Genomic DNA, 21,264 nt, shown 5'->3' with positions numbered 1-21,264 from the left:
TTGGCGTAAGCCCAAGGGTGGGTTAGAGTCCCAATCACCCTTGGCAGAGTGGTTCTCTAATTGTGCGGCGCTGGTCGTACCCGTGAATTTGGTTCCTGATTTGTACCAAAGGTGACCTAAGGCTACCTTCGCGAGGCATGCCTGGGTGTGTGTTAGGAATATTTCCCCAGCTAGGTAGGAATCGATTCGAATCGTGTCTCTCCCGGATAGTGAGAACTTGACTTGAGTTCCTTTCATCGTAGTAAGTTATGGAAAGGATGAAAATGATGGTTATGAGATTATGCAAGAACTCAACTGGATATGGTTATTATTGTGATGAATTAATGGTATCAACATGTTTGGCATAGGATAGTTGCTAATCTAGTATGAGACAGGATTAATAACTAGTGATTTCCAATTAAAGAGATGTTGGATAACTTATGCTTTTCTACAAATAATGTCTACCAGCTCTACTTATAAAGCCTTGCATACTCCTTGGTGTCTTAGTATATTAGTCGGACAGGTAAGTCTCGCTGAGTACCTTCTCGTACTCAGGGTTTTATTCCCTTGTTGCAGATAACGTTATGTTTCATGGCTACTGCAAGAACTGTCTTGCTCCTGCTGTGGATGAGGACTAGAACCATGGGCAATGGTCATTCTGTTTTTCATCTCACCTTTGTGCTTTTGGTTGAAGATGACTATGACACTGGCTTTGTATTAAACTACGTGTGATGTTTATGTTAAACTACTTTGCTTCCGCTACTTTCAAACTTGGTTTGTAATAATTATTCAAACTCTGACGTATGAGACATATTTGTGAACTGTGATGTAACATGTGACTGGTTGTGTTGAATCTCTACGATCTTGGTTTGTATGTTGGTTGTTTGAGATCTTTCGCGATTTCGTTGGACTACCGGGTTTATATGGGCTCAAGTACGATGGTTGGATTATTTCAGTGATTGCTATTGTACTTGTGCTCTTATAAATTGGACGGTTCTGTGACAGAAACAAAGACAATAGAATTCAGCCTCTTATGCAACAATCGGTTCCTTTTCTTTGTGTGGATCTACAAAACCAGAAACACAATTGCAACCAAAAAATGAATAAACTGCTTGCTGAAATATTGGTAAGGGCAGCAAGCAAATGAGGAAATACTCATAGATTCAAATTTGCTCTAATTTCGCTCACAGCCAGATGATGAAGCACAAAGACTAACCACATGCCTTGCAAACCTTTGTAGCTCAATAGCACGGCCACCATAGGAACACCACCAATCAACTAGAGCAAACAAATGAAACAATATGTTAGGAGCTAGGACCAAAAAATGCTAGCTAGAATCAAATTGATGTGATGTACACTTGCTGAAATTAAAATGGAAATGAAACACTTACGAGGACTCATTGACTCAAGGTTTTGAATGGCCATCTTATTTGAAAAAGCATCTCCTCTAAGATATTCATAATCCATGGCTTGAGCATTGATCTTGCTTCTAGTTTCCTCATCCTCCACCATTCTTGAAAGCACATCAAGAAAGCAACCTCTTAGCTGTCCAACAATTGCATCATCATCCTTTTTTAGGAGAGGATGTAGCTTCCCTAGGTTCAAGTACAGTGCAGCCCCATACAATGGATGATCCATTTGTTTCTCCCAACGTCGCTCAATTATTCCCATGATCTTCTTGAGCAAAGATTTCTTGGATTGGATAGCAAAGCTTTGATTAATCCTCTCCTTTGCATGGTTCATTAGAGCTTGAACCTCTGGCATTACTGGCTTCTCATCTCCATCAACCACCCTAAGCACAATAAGGAGTGGGGCCGAAGCTCTAAGGCAATCTTCCACTGAATTCCAAAACTGTGTAGAGAGCACAATGTCATGCACATCTAGACCATCCTTAGTTTTTGCCAAATTGTTCCCAGTCCATGCTTCGCTAACCATTAAAGACTTCAAAGCATCCTTGTGCTTGTACAAGCTCTTCAAAGTCAAAAAAGCCGTTGCAAAATGTGTGGCTGCTGGTCTCACAAGGTCAGCCCCACCTGTTTTCTCCCTCATGGCACTAAGGATCCTCCCATGTCTATAGATGAAAGTTGTCACACAGCCTTGCACGTGTAATAGGTTTCTTGAATTCCGACAAGTTCCCTATATCTTCTAACATGAGATCCAAGCAATGCGCAGCACATGGACTCCAAAATATTGTAGGAATCCTGTCCATGAGAATCTTGCCTGCAGCCTTGAAGTTAGCACCATTATCTGTGACAACTTGAACAACCTTGTCCTTCCCAATCTCCTCAACCTTCTTCTCTAGCAAACCAGCAAGCATGTATGCATTATGTACTTCACTTGATGCATCAATGGACTCCAAGAAGTAAGTCCCCTCTGGGCTGTTTACAAGGAAGTTAATTAAGTGGCGCCCCCTCCTATTAGACCATCCATCAGACATGAGTGTGCAGCCATAATGTTTCCATGCTCTCTCATGATCCTCTCTCATGGTACTTGTTGACTTCACTGCTTCTTGAAGTAATGGATCCCCAAGTTGATATGGTGTTGGAGGCTTGTACCCTGAACCATATTGTGTTGTGGCCTCAACTGCAATCTGAAATTGCCTTGCTACTGCTGCATTAAAAGGTATGCCACATTCATAGAAGAACAAGGCCCATTGTGTATCCACATAATGCTTCTCTTCCTTGGTTTTTGTACTGGACACAATTGTGGGCTGATAAGACCTTGAAAGTCTCTCATCTACTATCTCTTCTGGTGTTTTTCGAAGCATCTCAACTACAGATTTGTTTGCCTTTCCCTCCGGTTTAGTCTTGTTGCCAACAGCCATGAATTGTAAGGATGCTTGCCTCTTTTTTGCTGCTGTCCCTGAACTAGGCTATACCGCAGCAGCAGCCTCATTTGCTGCCACCTCCACCACCTCATCATCTAGAACCAATGGTCTTTTCCTCTTGTTTGCATCCAAGTAAGCTGCCATCTCCCTCCTAACTTCAGTGCTGACACCTGAACATAGTTTTGCATCTCCATAACCTCCTGCCAAATGTTGCTTCAACCTTTTAATCCCTCCACGAACTGAGCCACCACATAAGGTGCATGCCACCTCATCTTTGTTTTGTAGGTTCGGCCAATAGCCAAACCTCCATGCTGGATCTTTTGACCTTTGTGGCTTCCGGGCTGGATCATTCTTGGGATCATATCCGCTGACGATTGATGGTGGACTTGACATGGTTCCTGCTGCATAATTTTTATAAACCAAATGAGTTCAGACTTCAGAGAATGGCAAAGTGTAGGAATCAGTAAACTATGAATTTAATTAGCATAAAAGGCAGTGCAATTAGCATATAGCATAAAAGAGCACCCTCCAGCCCAATAAATAGAGCAGCAGTAGCTAAAACAGAGCACAGAGCAAGAGCACCCTCCAGCCTAATAAACAAATCAAATTAGCATAAAAGGCAGTGCAATTAGCATATAAAACAGAGCAACAACAACTAATGTACTGTTCCATTTAGCATCTATAAATCAAAGCACAAGTAGACAAAGCAACAACTATACCCATGTGCTATCTGCTCTGAGGAGGGGACAGCCGCATGCAAGCTTCAGCCTTTCTAAAAGCAAACAAAGCAGGGGACAGCAGCACATGTCACATGCAAGCTTTGGACCTTTTTAAGAGAAAAAACAAACAAAGCAGGGGACAGCAGTACACGCCACATGCAAGCTTTGGACCTTTTTAAGAGAAATAGAGAGAGAGAGAGGAGGCGAGGGATACCTAGTCTAGTGGAGGGCTGGCCTGAAGGCTAAGCGGAGCTGGGCACCGGTGAAGCCATCCTGGGTCCGCAGAAGAAGCTAGTCGTCCTGGCCCTCCTGGTTCGTGTGGACGGACGCATGGGTCCGCACAGAGGAAGCGGAAGACGGGCAAGCGGACGCGCGCGGGAGGACTCATGGCTCTAAGCGGACACACGCGAGAGGACGATTGGGACCTGGCCGCGAGTGGGGAAGAAACTCCAGCAGGGTCTGCCTCTCCCTCTCTCTCTTCTCAATCCCCTATCTCTCACAATCCCTCTCTATTCCCGCGCAATTTCCTCTACGCGCGCGCAGGAAACAACGGAAGGCGGGAGAAGTCCCACGCGGGAGCGATTTCCCGCCTTGGGTCCCTTCCCTTTTCCGTGCGCGGCTGCTCACGAGTATGGCGACCGCCTCAGGCCGGTTGGCGACGCCCCAAACGCCTAACGTGAAAGGCGGATGCCTTAGACGCCGAGGCGGACGCCATACGGCTCCTGGCTAGGCGACCCCCGACGCCCAGACATTTTCGTCGCCTAGACGCCTAGTCGTCGCCTAGGCGACGCCTAGGCGACGCCTTTAAAACAATGAATGTAACCGTAACATTTGTAATGTTTAATGTTAATGTACCTATCGTCTATGTAGCGAATATAAAGCAAAATCTGATACCACAAAAAAAATATAATAAATTATAAAATAATAAAATGCGAAAAAGAGATCACTGCCAGTTAGCACAAAACCGACATTGATGATAAAGAGGGCACTACTGGATTAAGCCACAAGCCGGCAGTGTTACTCAAGACATCACTGCCGGTTGTAGCTACAAGCGGGCAGTGCAGTGGAAGACATCACCGCCGATTTGAACCATAAGCTAGCAGTGATGGACAACAAAACAATGCCGGCTCGAGTCTTGAACCGACAGTGTTGGTCAAGCTAACACTACCGGCTTGAGCCACGCACCGGCAGTGTGGCTTGGGCCTCAAACCAGCAGTGTTTGTTAAGACAACACTGCCGACTTATGCTACAAACCGGCAGTGTTGGATCAATTGGACACTGCCGGATGGAGGCTAGAACCGACAGTGGTCTCTCCTTATCACTGGCGGTTTGAGTTACCGGCAGTGAGGTCAACCTCCATCACTGCCGGTATGCCACTGTTGCTTCAAAATCCATCAATGAAAGGGAGTTTTGAACCGACAGTGATGTGCTTGTCTAGGGTAGTGATGGGAGTGTCCCCTTGATTTTCCATTATGAAGGAAGTAGGCAAACGGACATTAGGAATATCATTTGCTTTTGTATAAAAACAATTAGCCAATCCTGTATAAAAATAGTATTATTTCCTATAGGAAAAAACATTGGCTTTGTCTTGCATACATTGGACTATGGCAGGAGGCCAAAGTGCTACCAAGTAGAGAGCTCACTGTAGAAAAAAAATGTTTCTGTACTATGATTGCCAATAAAGTAGATGCTATTATACATGTCTCTACGTCATCACAATGGATTTTATGTTCACAAAGACTTTGAGTTTTATGGTGCAACATTTGGAATTTCTGCATGTTGTGTATATGGGGGTTGCCCTTATCGTCCTCAGCAAATGAGGGTTTGTTGGAACTTCTGGTCGTGTGAAGAAAATTGTCTCATTTTTTTTATATCTCCAGCCGGTTGGACCATTATCTCAGTTTCCCTTTTTCTTATGCATACTGTTTTACTTCCTTGTGCAAGACCAAACGGCCATCCTGCATATGGTTTTTGACTTTCCTTCTTTCATAATACTTGTAATGCTCCCCCCCCACCCCACCCCAAACACACACACACTATAAGAGATAGATTAGAGACATGTTCGCTCTTGATGACCGGAAAGAATGACTATCGTATGTAGAAAACTTAAGGAGAGGAGTCTGTTATCCATTGGTCACACTACGTAGAAAAAGGTTTGTAGGGGCGGCTAGTAACCCTCTGTAGGGGCGGTTTTGCCAGCTGCTCGTATGAAAGGGCGGCTAAAAATCACTAATTTGTAGGGGCGGTTCTCGGGCCGCTCCTACAAATTGATTTGTGGGGTCGGCTGGTGTTATCAGTCGCCCCTACAAATCGATTTATAGGGGCAGCTGGTGTTATCAGCTGCCCCTACAAATCAATTTCCAGAAACCGCGAAAAAAGGGGCAAAAAAATAGCAATTTTTTTTAACTGAGGAGGTCCCCACCAGTAGCCACACACACCCTCACTCTATGGTTGAGGCATTTTTTCACGATTTTTGCACACTTTGGGTCGGCCGGGATTCGAACCAGCGACATCTCTCTCATGTGCCATCTTCTCTACCACTACACCTCATATTCACTTGTGTCCACAATCCATTTTGATTCCCCATGTATTATACAAAATTGAGCATAAATTGATTGTTTGAGGCCCTAAACTAATTCAAATGAAAAAGTTGTCAACTACAAAGTTTTATAACTTTTCGAGATCTACAACTTTCATTTTGGTAGTTTCTCCATCCGAGATCACTTATAAAATTTGAATTTCAAATAATAGAAATTCAAACGTAGTTTTTCTTGACAAGATGATTTCAAATCAAAAAGTTGTCAACTAAAAATTCAAACATAATTTTTCTTGACAAGATGATTTCAAATTAAAAAGTTGTCAACTATAGAGTTTCATAACTTTTCGAGATCTACAACTTTTATTTTGATCATTTATTCATCCGATATAATGATAGTAACATTGTTCATAAATGTTACATATCCCTCTTATTATTTATGAAACTATAAGAGAGATATGTAAATTTTGTGAACAATATTATTACCACTTTATCGGATGAAGAAATGACCAAAATAAAACTTGTAGATCTTGATAAGTTATGCAACTTCTATGTTCATGATTTTTTCATCTGAAATCAATTAGTGTTCCAAAATAATGTTTGGCCGTCTCTATGTGCTCCTCTAGATATTGTTCCTCTTTTGTCCCTCTCTTTTTTTCTATTTTTTTTTGTGTCGTTGTTTTTTTGGGAAATTTCAACTTTTTTATTTTATTTTTTTGATATTTTTTCTTCACTTAGGAGCACAAAAGAGGTAACCACAGAAAATATGAGCTCAAACAAGTGAAAGATGTGGCCTGTGGAAATTTTAGAAGACGTGCTCAAAATCGACAAAAAGCTTGTGACCACGAAAAGATGATCTTGTGACCACTTTTTGACCAATCTAAAATTTTCGTACCCCGGCATAGCCGGAGATGGACGGATTCGAAATTTTTTCTTGATCGATTTGCATATATGGAACGTCGAAAACGGAGTTCGTATGCGAAAACTAGACCAGTTTTAAGAATCGGCTCCGAATTAGAGGACAAAACGGGAACAATAATTTTAAACAGTATTTTCAAGTAGTAAATGATCTCAACTGAAAAAGTTATCAACTACAAAGTTTCATAACTTTTCGAGATCTACAACTTTCATTTTGATTGTTTCTTCATCCGAGGTCGTTTACAAAATTTGAATTTTAGTGCTTACTTTTTAATATTCGGCGTCCATTTGTAGAGGCACCTCATTTTTGAGCCGCTCCTACAAATCAATTTGTAGGGGCGGCTGGATATTGAGCCGCTCCTACAAATCGGACCATTTGTAGGGGCGGCTGATAATACGGGCTACCCCTACAAATTCATTTGTAAGGACGGATCATTTGGCAACCATTTGTAGGGGCGGCTCTATCACCGGCCGCCCCTACAAATAATTCGTCCTGTTGCTAAAAAAACGTTTTTTACGTAGTGTCACTGAATAAGAAAACGTTGAATGCATCAGCAAACTAGCACATTCACTAGAGGTGGTGCCTTGAGCCTCTTTCTTAAAATTTGAAGATGTTATTAGGGATGAGCAAGAGGAGCATGATGTCGTTATCTTCGTGCAACAGCTTGCACAAGCATAATGATTATCAGTCTTTGATGAGATTGGTTCCCTATGGAAATTGTATTATACTGAAAGCTACTAAAACATGGATAGCTCTTGAAACATTTTGCTTGCAGTACAACTGTATGTCTCTGAAAATAGCATTTCTACATTCTTGATAAATATCTTCAGGTTTATGAAGGCTAGGGAATTTGGCGCATAAATATCTCCAATGTATGTATGTGGGAGGTCAAAGGGAGGAAGACATATCAGGTGATGCATATTGTTATGCACCAAGTAACAATATTTTTATTTTATTAGCTATTTCATACTACCTTGTAGAATGCATGTCACTTGCTTTCATGTCCCATTCAGTCGACTCACCACGCTTTTGGCTGTTGTGGGCCTAAAAAGATCTCACTCCACAATTGTTAATAGCAGGGGAGAGGAAGGTCGAAGAGATTGATAAGGAGAAGGTGCAGAACGGAGGGGACACTCGCACTGGTGCTCCATCGGCATGGCATGGCTCCTGGCACAGCTCCTGAAGCTGTTTTGGGGTGACGCTTACCAAACGGGCGATTTGATTTCAGCTCCAACCATGGAGACCCGCGAAACGCGCTCTCACATGGGTTGAGACGCTGGTAGAGCTGAAAAAACGAGCTCCCACCAGCTCCGTTGTCAGTGGGTGCAGGCCCGCCTCAAAATGCCCCTGCAAGCGCGGATGAGACACGGTGAGGCTGGGGCATCGGTGGAGAGCGTTGATGCACCTGGGTGGAGGACGACGGGCGCGCAACCGCCGGGGATGTGGAGGTGCAGGGTCGCCGGAGCTCGGGGCAAGCAGGAGCTCGGCGCATGCAGGGTCGCCGGAGCTCGCGGCGAGACGGGCGGGCGGCGGGGGTGGGATGCGGCGGCGCATGCTCTCGTCATCTCGCGCGGGAGGAGGCGAGAGAAACGGATAGGCATACAGTGTTTTTCTTTCGCCACTAAACAGCAGCCGGCTTATAAGCCTTCGATTTAAGCGAAGAGTGAAGATCCGTGCGGCAGGCCTGCTGAAACGGATTAGATGGAGTTGTGGGAATAAAAAACGGTTTATTTGGAGAATATATAAAGAGTGACAAATTGAAAAATAAAAAGAATACAAAGATATTATAGACATTTCATACACTTTACCTACTAAAAAAGCTGTTTTACCAAACAATTTTAAAAAAGTGTTTTAACTCCTCAAATAAATCTGTTCCACAGACGAAGCAGCAACTGAAGTTATTTTTACTAAAGCCGGAGTCCTATAAGCAGGCGTGGGGGTTTCTGGATGTTGCAGTTGTGTACTCTACGGCAGGCGGGGTGGGTCTGAGGCTCTGAGCTGTGCAAGAGGCACAAGCAGCTGCTGCGGGTGCCTCGAGTGCCACGTAACCCCACACTGGCTCGCTTCCGGCTGAGTCTTCTCGTGAATGAATAATTGAATATAATTTGATTTTAGTTTAGAATTCTGATACTCTAACGGGTGAATTGATGATACACATACTACTTAAAATTTTAAATCTGCCCACTCTAGCCATACGAAATAGACCAAGAGGGCATAGTCACATCAATAATGATGATGATTAGCTAAATGGATCGGACTCAGCTAACAAAAAAAATGAAAAATTGACTAACCTGACAATAAATTTGTGGACTCGCACGGCCTTGACGAATTATAGATGTGGAATTGAATTTGGATGGACACAGATACAATGGATGTAGTGGAATTTAGAGAGAAAAAAAGGCCTCAATATACTAGCATTGCAGCAGCAGGGATGATAGCAACAGCAATCCGCGACTCCCAGAACAGAGGAAAGGTACAGCCACAAGACAGAGTCACGGACGGACGACCACACCTTTCTCTGATCCACGAGGACGAGCGGACGTCGGAGGGGCAGCGGATGGATGGTCGGCGAAAGTCACGAACTCACGTAGCCGCGAAGAAGCGACTGCTCCGCGGACAGCACGGAGGCAGGCGGACGAGCAGAGGTCGGGCGATGATGCCGCGGGCCCGCGGGCGAACGGCAGATCCCGCGATGACGGCGGCGTGGACGACGCGCGCACAGGCGGGCCGCTGGATGGCACGCGCACGGGCGGACCCGCGTGAATCACGCGTGCACGGGCGAGCGGACGAGGAAGGCTCGACGAAGACCCACGGATGCCGCGAGCCGCCTCGCCAGAAGCAGAGGAGCTCGGTGTGCAGATGACGCGGAGACGGGCGCGGGTGGCGCGAGCCTTACTTGTCGGAAGCAGACGACGGAATTGCGACGGCCCCACGCGGATGAAGAACTGCGACAACCCCAACATTCGCCTTAAATCACTGTTCCTTGCCAAAATTCCATCTACATTTGAGAGAGCCATTTTCTTTCTCCCTGCGCATGATACATCCCTCCAGATGCCTTAAATTATTGTTCCTTGCCAAAATTCCATCTCCATAACTACATTGTCATTGCCATTGCCATTGTCATTGCATTATCAAATGGTTTTGACAAAAGCCTCTTTGATGGCCTCAAGTTTTGCACAAACTTCTCGCATTCCAGGTCTATCTTTCAGTGATTTCATGGAACACATAAGCCCAATTTCAACCAATGGTACGATATATCTTTGCATGCATAGAGTAGCAACCACAACATCCTCCTCATATGGCATTTGGGGATCTAAAATCTCATTAATTTTGTCAGGGAATGCTAAGCTTACATACTTATGAAGGCTGAGGTCATTGCCAAATAGTGTGTCAGTTGGTCGCTTTGCTGTGACCATTTCTAGTAGGAACACCCCAAAACCATAAACATCGCCACTAGTTGAGATTTTGCATCCCATCCCACATTCTGGCAAAACAGGAATAATAACATCATTTATTCATAAACTAGAAAAATAATTTAAGTTTAATAGTCCATAAAAGAATGAGGTGTACAACTTACCAGGTGCAATATATCCAATGGTTCCTGAGGCTCCAACCAAGCCTTCTAGGATACTATTAAGATTAAGACTTGAAAAAGAAATTTTGCTGACCCAAAATCCCCAATGCGCGAGGTCATGTCGTAATACAACTGAAAGGATTAAGATGCCCAACAGGAAATGAATTGGGCTAATTCTAAATTTCTTTGCAATAATTAAATCCTACTGTTAGCCCAATTAACCCCTTGTGCCTATAAAGTGTTTCTAAGTGTTCTACCACATAAAAGACTTGCAACCTAACTTCCAATCCTACTCTAGCATGGCAATTCTATGAATATAAAGACAAGTATTGACTTGCTCAAAGTAAATACACAAAGTAAATGCACAAAGTAAAGAGAGGAGAGGAAACGCGGCGATGTTTTGCCGAGGTATCGGAGAGTCGCCACTCTCCATTAGTCCTCGTTGGAACACCCGCGCAAGCCTGTAGCTCCTCCTTGATCCGCGCAAGTATCAAGTGCTCTCTACGGGTTGATTCTTTGACACCGTCGCGGTGAATCACCCACAATCCGCTCGCAATGTGAGTTAGGTCATCCACAAGCTCTCCGGATGATCACCAAGCTCTCAATCACCACCAAGCCGTCTAGGTGATGGCGATCACCAAGAGCTAACAAGCACGAACTCTCACTTGACCACGACAAGCCTAATGAGAAGGTGGATGCATACTTTGCTACTCTTGATCTTCACTAATGAGGGCTCTCTTTGGGATTCTCAAATCTCAATCACCTCACTAGGACCTTGCTCTTCTTGGCACTCTCTAAGGTGTTTCTCAGCTGTTGAAATGAGCAAAAGTGCCTCCACACACGAGTAGAGCTTCTATTTATAACATGGGCTGAAAAACGAACCGTTATGTGTCCTCTACGGGATGACCAGACGCTCCGGTTATGTTGACCGGACGCTCCGGTCATGTTGACCGGACGCTCCAATCAGTACACCCCGGTCAGCACTGGCCGGACGCGTCCGGTCACGATTTTTCCTCTCTGGAACCTCACTGGAGTCGACCGGACGCTGGCTCTCAGCGTCCGGTCACTTGACCTTCTAGTGTTCGGTCACACCGAACGATTTCACCTCAGTCAAATGAACTGAATGGACTCTGCGCCAGCGTCCGATCACACCAAAGCTAGCGTCCGATCAGTATTTGACCCTCCATTCACTTCCAACTCTCGATCACACGTGAATGAAGTTAGCTCCATTGGATCTTAGGCATATGTAGGAGCTACCTAGCGCTAGTTTTAACAAGCGTGTACCACATCTAACCCACTAGACTCACCTAGGTCAAGCTACCCGTCCATACCCCCCTTAATAGTACGGCCAAAGGAAAAACAAAGTCCTAAACTACTCTAAGTGTCTCTCCAACTCCAATTGACACTTAGAACTAGTCCATCCTTAACCTTGTTGTCCATCCTTTGAAAACCGAAACGATTTCCATCGTAGGGGCATGACCACATCGATTGCCTAATCGATCTCCATTACCATGACCTAACTTAATTGTCTCTGCAAAACACACGTTAGTCATAGTAATCTTGTATTATCATTAATCACCGAAACCCAACTAAGGGCCTAGATGCTTTCAATCTCCCCCTTTTTGGTGATTGATGACAATACCACCTCGAGTATGTGAAAGAGTTGAGGTTTTTAACATGCTTGGATCGTATAAGCTTTTATCAATAAGAACAAAAGTGTTAGTCAAGCTTATATGAACCAAGCCAACATGATGTACTTAAAAGATATGAAATAAGCATGAGTACAAGTAATAAAGCTCATTTGCATCAGAGTAAAATGCGGAAGCAAAGGCAAATGAGCATAACGCAAGTGATATGACATATAAATAATTCAATGTAGAGAGCACACATGTCATATATCACGGTCACGTACATATCACTATCACATATATATAGTTCAATGCATGAAAATAAACACACGATGAATGCATAATAGTGTATCACACATAAAAACTCCAAATGTAATATATAAGCTAATAAGATAACTAAGCTCCCCCTAAATCTATCATACTCGATCCCTCTCCCTCTTTGGTGTCAAACACCAAAACCTAAGGGTCGGTCGGTGGGGCTGCAGCGGACGAGCCAAACGCTGAAGTACGAGGAGCAAGCTGAAACTGGTTGGCATCATCATATGATCCGGAGCTCTGAGCAGTCTGACCCTCTGTAGCTGTAATCGGTGCTATAGCAGTCTAGATTGGATCAAGAACTGGAGCTGCTGTAAACTGAGCTGATAGGACTATAGTAGGCTCTGATGATGCCACTGAGGAAGGGAGCATCTCTGTAGTCCCAGTAACAGGTGCAACTGTAGAAGGACCTGGAACATGTAGATATGAAGAAGTAGGCATCCCTAGTCAACTCACTAAAGAAAGCACCAAGGCTCTTGGACACTGTGGTCTCTGGCACTAGCAGCGAGGGCGTCTCATCTGGTGTAAAGCCCGTCTGAAGCGGTGTGAACTGTGGAGCTGGCAGTGACGTAGCAAAATACTAGGACACCTACTCTGTAGGAGAAGCAAACTATGCTGATGGCTGTCCCTAACTCTGAAGCCCACTAGGCTGTAATGCTGGAGTCATCAAGGTAGTGGCAGTCTAACCAAGCTAAGGCAAAGGCTGTGACGGTGGAGCCCCAATAGCAGTCACAACATGCTGCATAAATCCAAGGAGCTACTGCTACATGAGGATCTGTTGCTGATACATGGCCTGCTGCTGCTACTGTAGAGCCTGCGTCTGCTGATGTATAGCTAGTTGCTGCTACTGGATCTGCTGCTGTTGGCGCTAGAACTCATCCTGCCGAGTCTGGAACTGAGCAAATATAGCAGCTGTCTCCTGAGCCTGTCGTGCCTGGTCCTGCCTCATCCGCTCAAGTATAGCAAGGAGAGCGGGATCGGTCTGCGGGGTAGGTGGCGCTAAGCTGGAGCTGCCGGCCTCATGGTCATGTCGCTAAGGAGGCATCCGAGGGATGGGCTGATAGTCATCATCAGAACTGTCACTGGGGTCGCTCACGACCATCCCCTCCCGCTGAGCAAACTCCTCTGTAGCTGCAATGCCTCTGATGATATCATCCTGCTGGGCTGCAGACTCTGGCACATCGGGACGATGGCGTGGTTGACTAGATGCCTGTGGAGTGCTATGACGGATCATCTATGTCAAGTTATAGGCAGGGAACTCAGTCGTAGCACCACTATACTCTGCAAAGCATCTCTAGTGACCTCACTGTGACAGCTCTATGGATAAGCCAGGTGATCTAGTGAGCATAGGGAAACTACCTGCGACCTCTGAAGCCCTCAGCTATAGTATCCTCCATCTCTGACAGAAGAAGATCCCAAATATCAAAAACTATCCGCTGCATCAGAGAGTTGATAAGCCAAAGCTGTATCCGAGTCAAGCCCTCTCTGTATCTCATCCTAGGAAGCAGTGTCCTCCTCATAATAGCCTCAAGCACACGAGCAGTGGGGTTAAGGTCACTGGGGTTCCTCCTCGACCCTTCGTCAAAAGGCTCCCTGAAACAGTGACGGACCAAGTCAGTAGGGAGCACATTGCCACCATGCGGACGTCTAGGAGGTGCAGTCTGTCCATAGCAAACCTCATGAAGTCTGACAGGCTGCTCCTGAAGTCTAAGTATCTCCCTAGCTATAGTGCTCATCATCTGATAGTCTCTCCCTCTAAATGCAAAGTGTATGAAGTTATGGTGCAGGTCAATAAAGAGAGAAGCATAGAACTGACGAACCCAAGATGGAACATATAATCCTGTCCGTCCAATCAAATCTGTTAGCCCCGGCAGATATGTAAGGTAGAGACGAATGTGCTCTCCAGCTACTGCAACTATAGAGTCAATGTGGCACACCCTCTGAGATCTGAAAATTACCCCACTGTTAAGATAGGCATTGTAGAAGTCCTCCTGCAGGGGTGTATAGAATTCCTCTGATGCTCTCTCATCCCTCCTAGGTGGAAACCACACCTCGAAGTCCACGAACCTCAGCTGTTGTACCTGCTTGGCCATGGTGGCCCTTAGGTCAAGATAGGTCACTGGAGGCGGACCCTATGGACGAGGTGGTGAACGAGAACCCCTCCTCTAAGTGACTGGACCTCGGTGAAACTGGGACACGAGTGCGACCAGAGCGGCGTAATTGTGGCTGTGGTGCCAGCTCTGTCTCCTCGGCCTGCTGGACCTGCTCACCCTCCTAAGACTACTGTGTCGGCTGTGCCTCCTGTGTCTACTGAGTTGGCTGAGGCTACTGAGTCTGCTGTGATGGCTGAGGCTGTTGCTGTGGCTCGCCCTAAGGCTAAACCTCATCAACAGCAACACGTCGTCCTCCAATCATGAGGGTCCTAGCTGGACCACTATGAAGATGCTCAACAAGCTGAAGTGTAGCCATCGCATCTGGTGAAAGTGGATCGATAATCCGGACTCCACTACGAGCGCCTCCTCTCTCGGTATGCTCTGTGGCCTTTGTGACTGCAGCTGCTCTGGCTGTCTCTGCATCAGGGTACTTGCGCTTCTTTGATGCAACCTTCTTTGTCGCCTTGCCTTTAGGATCTGCAGGCAAGCGAGGTGGATGCCTTAGATCCTCATCTCCTGGACTACCACGACATTCTTCGTGTGAGCCATCTGATGAATCTGAAGAGAATCAACTGCCGCTGATAGGAAACAACTGCCTCTGACACTTTCGAGGCTTGACCTCGATCCGTACTCGCGAGCTTGGCTCCGAGTTAACTGTCAACCGCCACTAACACCTCAACAGCACTAACTCGCTGCATGATAGAATAGATAGGGTATACAAATAAATACAATATACCTAATAGATGTGAAAACCTAGGAAGGAAGCAATTTAGGTATGAAATTGAAATGCGGGCATGCTATCTGACGAACCGGTGATCCGAAAAGAAGAGAAGCAAACCGCGAGAAACCACCAAATCTAGGGTTAGGGTTAGCGGTGAAGTGACGGCCCTGAATGCAGTTGAGAACAATGCTTTGAAATTGATTTAGGTTATGAACAAAGCAATGTGGGTTAGGGTACGACGGCGATAGGACAAGGCCTTACCGGCACTGGACGGCTAAGGGGCGGCTCTGGATCACGGCGGCGCAGGCCACGGCGCGGGAGAGGCAGCTTGGTGCCGCGCAGGCTCGGGATGGCACGGCACGACGGTGCTGGTGCGGGAGCAGGTGAGCTACGGCGGCTTGGGAGCGTGGGGAAGCACAACGTGGTGGCGCTTGGGACCGTGGAGCACGGCACTGGACTACGGCAGTAGAGGCGAGCTAGGCGGCTAGGCAGAGGCGAGCGCGGGCAGGGGCTATGGCGGTGATGACAGCGGATAAAATAGGTCAAAGCCCCGTCACTTTGATTAAATAAGGTGGCCCCCAGCGGATCAGAAAAGGAAACGAAGAAAGAGTTCTGATGCCGCACAATTTCTACTGACCGGACGCTCCGGTGGTAGCGATCGGACGCTACCACCCAGCGTCCGGTCGATTCCAGAGAGGTCCAATTCCTCTGGAATCGTAACCGGACACGTCCGGTGGAAACCGACCGGACGCAGCCAGTGTCTGGTCACCTAGCCTTGATGTCTTCATGATCGACCGGACGCTGAAGCTCCTCCTAACCGGACGTTGGGAAAACACTGTTTTAGCGTCCGGTCACTCCTTCGCAGCAGGTTCACCTCCTGTGAACTGACCGGACGCTGGACATCAGAGTCCGGTGCAGCGTCCGGTCACTCTTTTTCCAGCAAGTCTTCACTGTCCTTCGTGCTGCCTGTTCCCAATCAAGTCCCAACTCAAATAAGATCCAAATAAACACCAATTGGGACCGATGTGAGTGACCTCTCTCAAACCCTCAAGTTTTTCAAAATATTTTGCCGTAGGCTATAATTCTTTTTAAGAAAATAGGCAAACAGAGGGCAACTTAAGATAAACGATAAAACAACATTCATGCATATGCAATACTTGAATGTAAATCTAGTTACTTGTCAAGTTTGATCCAAGGTTAAGCTTCTTTACATGCTTTTCGGCGGTTATCTTAACCATGTTAGACAAGCCCTATGTGCATTGGCACAAAATAAACATGTAGTATATTATAATGCAATGCAAGGGACAATACAAGCTCATCTTTTAGTGAAGTTACTAAAATCAAGCACATTGAGCTCATTCCGCAAATGACAAAACGTTGCCTCATCTAGCGGTTTTGTAAAGATATCCGCCAATTGATCCTCAGTTCTTACACCTTCTAGTGATATATCATTTTTAGCAACATGATCTCTAAGAAAATGATGACGGATATCTATGTGCTTGGTGCGTGAGTGTTGAACCGGATTATTTGTAAGTTTTACCGCACTTTCATTGTCGCACAAAAGAGGTACTTTCTCTAGAACTACACCATAGTCTAGCAAATTTTGTTTCATGTAAAGTATTTGTGCACAACAAGCACCCACGGTAATGTATTTCGCTTCGGCGGTGGACAAAGCCACACTATTTTATTTCTTGGAGGAGCAAGACACAAGTGATCTACCAAGCAAATGGCACCCTCCGGATATGCTTTTTCTATCAACTTTGCAACTAGCATAATCCGAATCAGAATAGCCAATTAATTCAAATCTAGCTCCTTTAGGATACCAAAGGCCAATGCTTGGTGTGTGCTTAAGATACCTAAGGATTCTTTTTACGGTAATTAAATGAGTTTTATTAAGATTAGCTTGAAATCTAGCACACATACACACACTAAACATGATGTCGGGCCTAGATGCGGTTAAATACAACAAGCTACTAATCATAGAACGGTAGAGAGTTTGATCAACCTTGTTACCTCCCTCATCTAGGTCGAAATATCTATTGATAGGCATTGGTGTCTTGATTGGCTTACATTCATTCATCTTGAATCTCTTAAGAAGATCATTTGTATATTTCTCTTGAGAGATGAAAATTCCTTCTCTCATTTGCTTGACTTGAAAACCAAGAAAGAATGTAAGCTCTCCAATCATTGACGTCTCGAACTCCTTCGACATCAATTCACCAAATTCTTTGCAAGAATCTTCATTTGATAATCCAAAGATGATATCATCAACATATACTTGACAAATAAAGATATACCAATCAAGCTTCTTAGTGAATAGTGTGGTGTCGGCCTTCCCAATGGTGAAGCCCTTCTCAATGAGAAAATCCCGAAGGTGCTCATACCAAGCTCTTGGAGCTTGCATAAGCCCATATAATACCTTGAACAACCTATAAACATGATTAGGATATCTAGGGTCTTCAAACCCGAAAGATTGATCAACATAAACTAGTTCATTAATAAAGCCATTTAAAATATACTTTTCACATCCATTTGATATAATTTCATCTCATGATATGATGCATATGCAAAGAGGATACGAATGGCTTCTAACCTTGCAACCGGTGCAAAGGTCTCTCCAAAATCCAAACCTTCAACTTGAGAGAACCCCTTTGCAACTAGTCTTGCCTTGTTTCTCACAACAACACATTGATCATCTTGCTTGTTTCGAAACACTCACTTTGTTCCAATGACTCTTGCTCCTTTTGGCCGCTTTTCAAGAGTCCACACTTCATTGCGAGTGAAGTTATTCAGCTCTTCATGCATGACATTTATACAATCCGGATCTTGAAGAGCTTCTTCAACCTTAGTAGGCTCAAAACAAGAGACAAAAGAGTGATGAGCAATAAATGAAGTAATTTTTTGTGAACGAGTCATTACACCCTTTGATGGACTCCCTATGATGAGATCTTGTGGATGATCTTGTAGTAGAGGTGTATTTCTTCTATTGATCACTTGAGGAGGAGGTTGTGGAGCATCAACATCTTGTGCTTGTACCACCATTTACTCATGGGAGACATAAGTGTCTTTATTTTCTACTCTCCCATCTTTTTCACCATCTTGTGGTACACTTGATTAAGAGGGTGGATCAATTACTTGTACATCATCTTCATCATCTTTAGGCTTGATGTCTCTAACCGGAATGTTCTTCATAGCCTCCCTCAATGGTTCATCACCTACATCATTAAGATTCTCATGTGCTCCTTAGGAGCTGTTGGATTCATCAAATTCCACATCATATGTTTCTTCAACCAAGCCGGTGGCATGATTAAATACTCTATATGCTTTGTACTTTGATAAGTAACCAACAAGAAAACCAATATCACGTCTTTGAAACTTCCCTAGGTGTTGCCGCTTCTTGTAGATGTAGCATTTGCATCCAAACACCCTAAAGAAGGAGACGTCCGGCTTCTTCCCATTAAGCAACTCATAATGTGTCTTGCCAAGAAACATTTGAAGAAATAGGCGGTTGGATGCATAGCATGCGGTGTTGATTGCTTCCGCCCATAGAGCTTCGGGGGTGTTGTACTCATCAAGAATTATTCTTGCAAGAGTGATCAATATCCAGTTCTTCCTCTCAACTACACCATTTTATTGAGGAGTATAAGTTGCGGAGACTTCATGTTTGATTCTAACTTTATCACAATAAGCTTCTATGTTTATGTTGTCAAATTCTTTCCCATTATCACTTCTTATCTTCTTGAGCTTCACTTCAAATTCATTTTGTGCTCTCTTGGCAAACTTCTTGAAGCAAGATGCAATTTTGGATTTGTCATGAAGAAAGAATACCCATGTATACCTTGAATAATCATCAACAATCACAAGACAATAAAGATTTCCTCCCAAACTTTTGTATGTTGTTGGTCCAAATAAATCCATGTGAATGAGTTCTAGCACTTTTGTGGTTAACATGAAAGCTTTGGTTGGATGAGTATTTACAATTTGCTTGCCAGCTTGACATGCACTATAAAGCTTGTCCTCCTCAAACTTCACATCCTTCAACCCTCTCAGCAAATCATTCTTCATTAGCTTTTTGAGTGAGCTCATCCCAACATGAGCAAGTCTTCTATGCCATAGCCACCTAAGTGTTGTTTTGGTGAATAGGCAAGTCTTTAAGTTTGCATCTTCGGAGGTGAATTCCACTAGATATAGGTTGTATCTAAATCCTTTAAATATCACTTGTTCATCATCCTTCTTAGATACAACAACTTTCTTCTCGGTAAACAAGCATTGGAAGTCAAGATCACACAGTTGCCCAACGAATAGCAAGTTAAAGCTCAATGAAGCAACATATAGCACATTTGAGATTGAATGGTCATTTGATATTGCCACTTTGTCCAATTCTTTAACCTTGCCCTTTGAATTATCCACAAATGTGATTCTTTCTTATCCATATACTTCTTCTAGTGAGGTGAACATACGAGGATCACCGGTCATATGTTGTGTGCAACCACTATCAATAACCCAATAACTTTTACCGGTTTTGTAGTTCACCTACACACAAGAGATCAAGCTTTTGGAGCTCAAACTTGTTGAGGGCCCTTCACCTTCTCAACAAGTGACTTTACAACCTAAATTTTCTTAGGCCTATTCTTATTTGGAGGTCCTAAGAACATCACTTTTATCTTTCCACTAGAATCCTTTCTAAGCATGTAGTGAGCATCGAAGGCAAATGGTCTAGCATGCTTAGGCAAGGGTTGTGGTGGTGGAGTTTGGCACTCATGAGCAAAGTGGCCTTCTTATCCACACTCAAAGCATCTCTTTGGCTTTGGTTTTGATTGGTGTTGTTGAACTTGAGCCTTCTTCTCTACATTTGCCACATATCCAATGCCACTTCTATCCATCTTCATAACGGTGTTCATTAAGAGCTCACTTTGAAGGTGCTTGCCTCTTGTGAACTTGCTCAATCCAATCTTAAGATGTTCTTTTTCCAACTTGAGCTTTTTGTTCTTTTCCTTGAGTGCATCACTACTTTTATCTTCCTTGAGTGCAACCTTGTTCCTCTCTTCCTTAGCTTCTTGTTTTCTTCTTTTAGCTTCTCATTCTCAAGGACCAAATCACCATCATGATAAAGGGTTTCTAGCACAATGGTGTTATGGATTTTGAACTCTTCAAACTCATTTTTGAGCTTTTCATTGCCATGCTTGAGCTTGACATACTCATCATAATCATTGCACTCAACCACATGCTTGCCTTTGCCACTAGATCCTTGCTCAATGCTCTCATCAATTAAATCCTCACATGATGTAGCTATATCAATCTTAACAACATCGTTAGTAGCATCATGTGGCTCATTGGATAAAAATTCTTGAGCAATAACAAGATTATCATGATTAATCTTGAGAGTAGTATATTCATCTTTTAGCTTGTTATGGCTAGTGATGAGCTCTTTGTGCACCCGCTCAAGTTTATCATGTTTGTCTTTAAGCTCTTTCTTAGAAGATTTGAGCTCCTTGAGTTTGGATGACATAGCATCATTTGCTTCTCTAAGCTCAACACTAGCCTTTTCGGCTATGTCACATTTAGCTAAAAGAGAATCATTCTTAATCTCAAACTTTTCACTTTTAGCTCTAGTCTTTATAATGATCTTAGTGTATTTCTTTAGCAATTTAGCAAGATCATCATAAGGTGACTCATATTCATCATCATCGCTATCACTATCACTATTATCATTATGAGCATGATCATCACCACTACTATCATCATCATGTGATACCTTTCGTTCACCTTTGCCATAAGGCATAGGTGTGTAGAGGATGATGGTGATGGTGACGGTGAAGATGATGAAGAATCAATAGCAATAGCGGCCACCTTCTCGTCGTCACTATCATCATCGGATGATCCACTAGATGAA

The 21,264-nt window shown here is 44.2% G+C and overlaps 3 protein-coding genes across 3 annotated transcripts; all 3 read right to left on the bottom strand.

The window, feature by feature from the left end:
* Positions 1–1,010: 1,010 nt before the first annotated feature.
* Positions 1,011–2,028, bottom strand: LOC136491663 (uncharacterized). Its single transcript, XM_066487936.1, has 2 exons — positions 1,371–2,028; positions 1,011–1,045 (listed from the first exon to the last, which is right to left on the bottom strand). Exons 1-2 carry the CDS (start codon positions 2,026–2,028, stop codon positions 1,011–1,013), a joined length of 693 nt encoding a protein of 230 aa, XP_066344033.1.
* A 22-nt stretch (positions 2,029–2,050) lies between these two features.
* On the bottom strand, positions 2,051–2,803 carry LOC136491662 (uncharacterized). The gene has a single exon (XM_066487935.1). It carries the CDS (start codon positions 2,801–2,803, stop codon positions 2,051–2,053), a length of 753 nt encoding a protein of 250 aa, XP_066344032.1.
* A 6,151-nt stretch (positions 2,804–8,954) lies between these two features.
* On the bottom strand, positions 8,955–10,748 carry LOC136494492 (uncharacterized). Its single transcript, XM_066490654.1, has 3 exons — positions 10,558–10,748; positions 10,334–10,464; positions 8,955–9,925 (listed from the first exon to the last, which is right to left on the bottom strand). Exons 2-3 carry the CDS (start codon positions 10,454–10,456, stop codon positions 9,473–9,475), a joined length of 576 nt encoding a protein of 191 aa, XP_066346751.1. The 5' UTR covers positions 10,457–10,464; positions 10,558–10,748; the 3' UTR covers positions 8,955–9,472.
* Positions 10,749–21,264: the final 10,516 nt, after the last annotated feature.

Source organism: Miscanthus floridulus, chromosome 11 (genome assembly GCF_019320115.1).
Source record: "Miscanthus floridulus cultivar M001 chromosome 11, ASM1932011v1, whole genome shotgun sequence".
In the NCBI taxonomy this organism is placed as follows: Eukaryota; Viridiplantae; Streptophyta; class Magnoliopsida; order Poales; family Poaceae; genus Miscanthus; species Miscanthus floridulus.
Note: the sequence above shows the minus strand (reverse complement) of the source record. Positions and strands in the feature narration are given on the sequence as shown.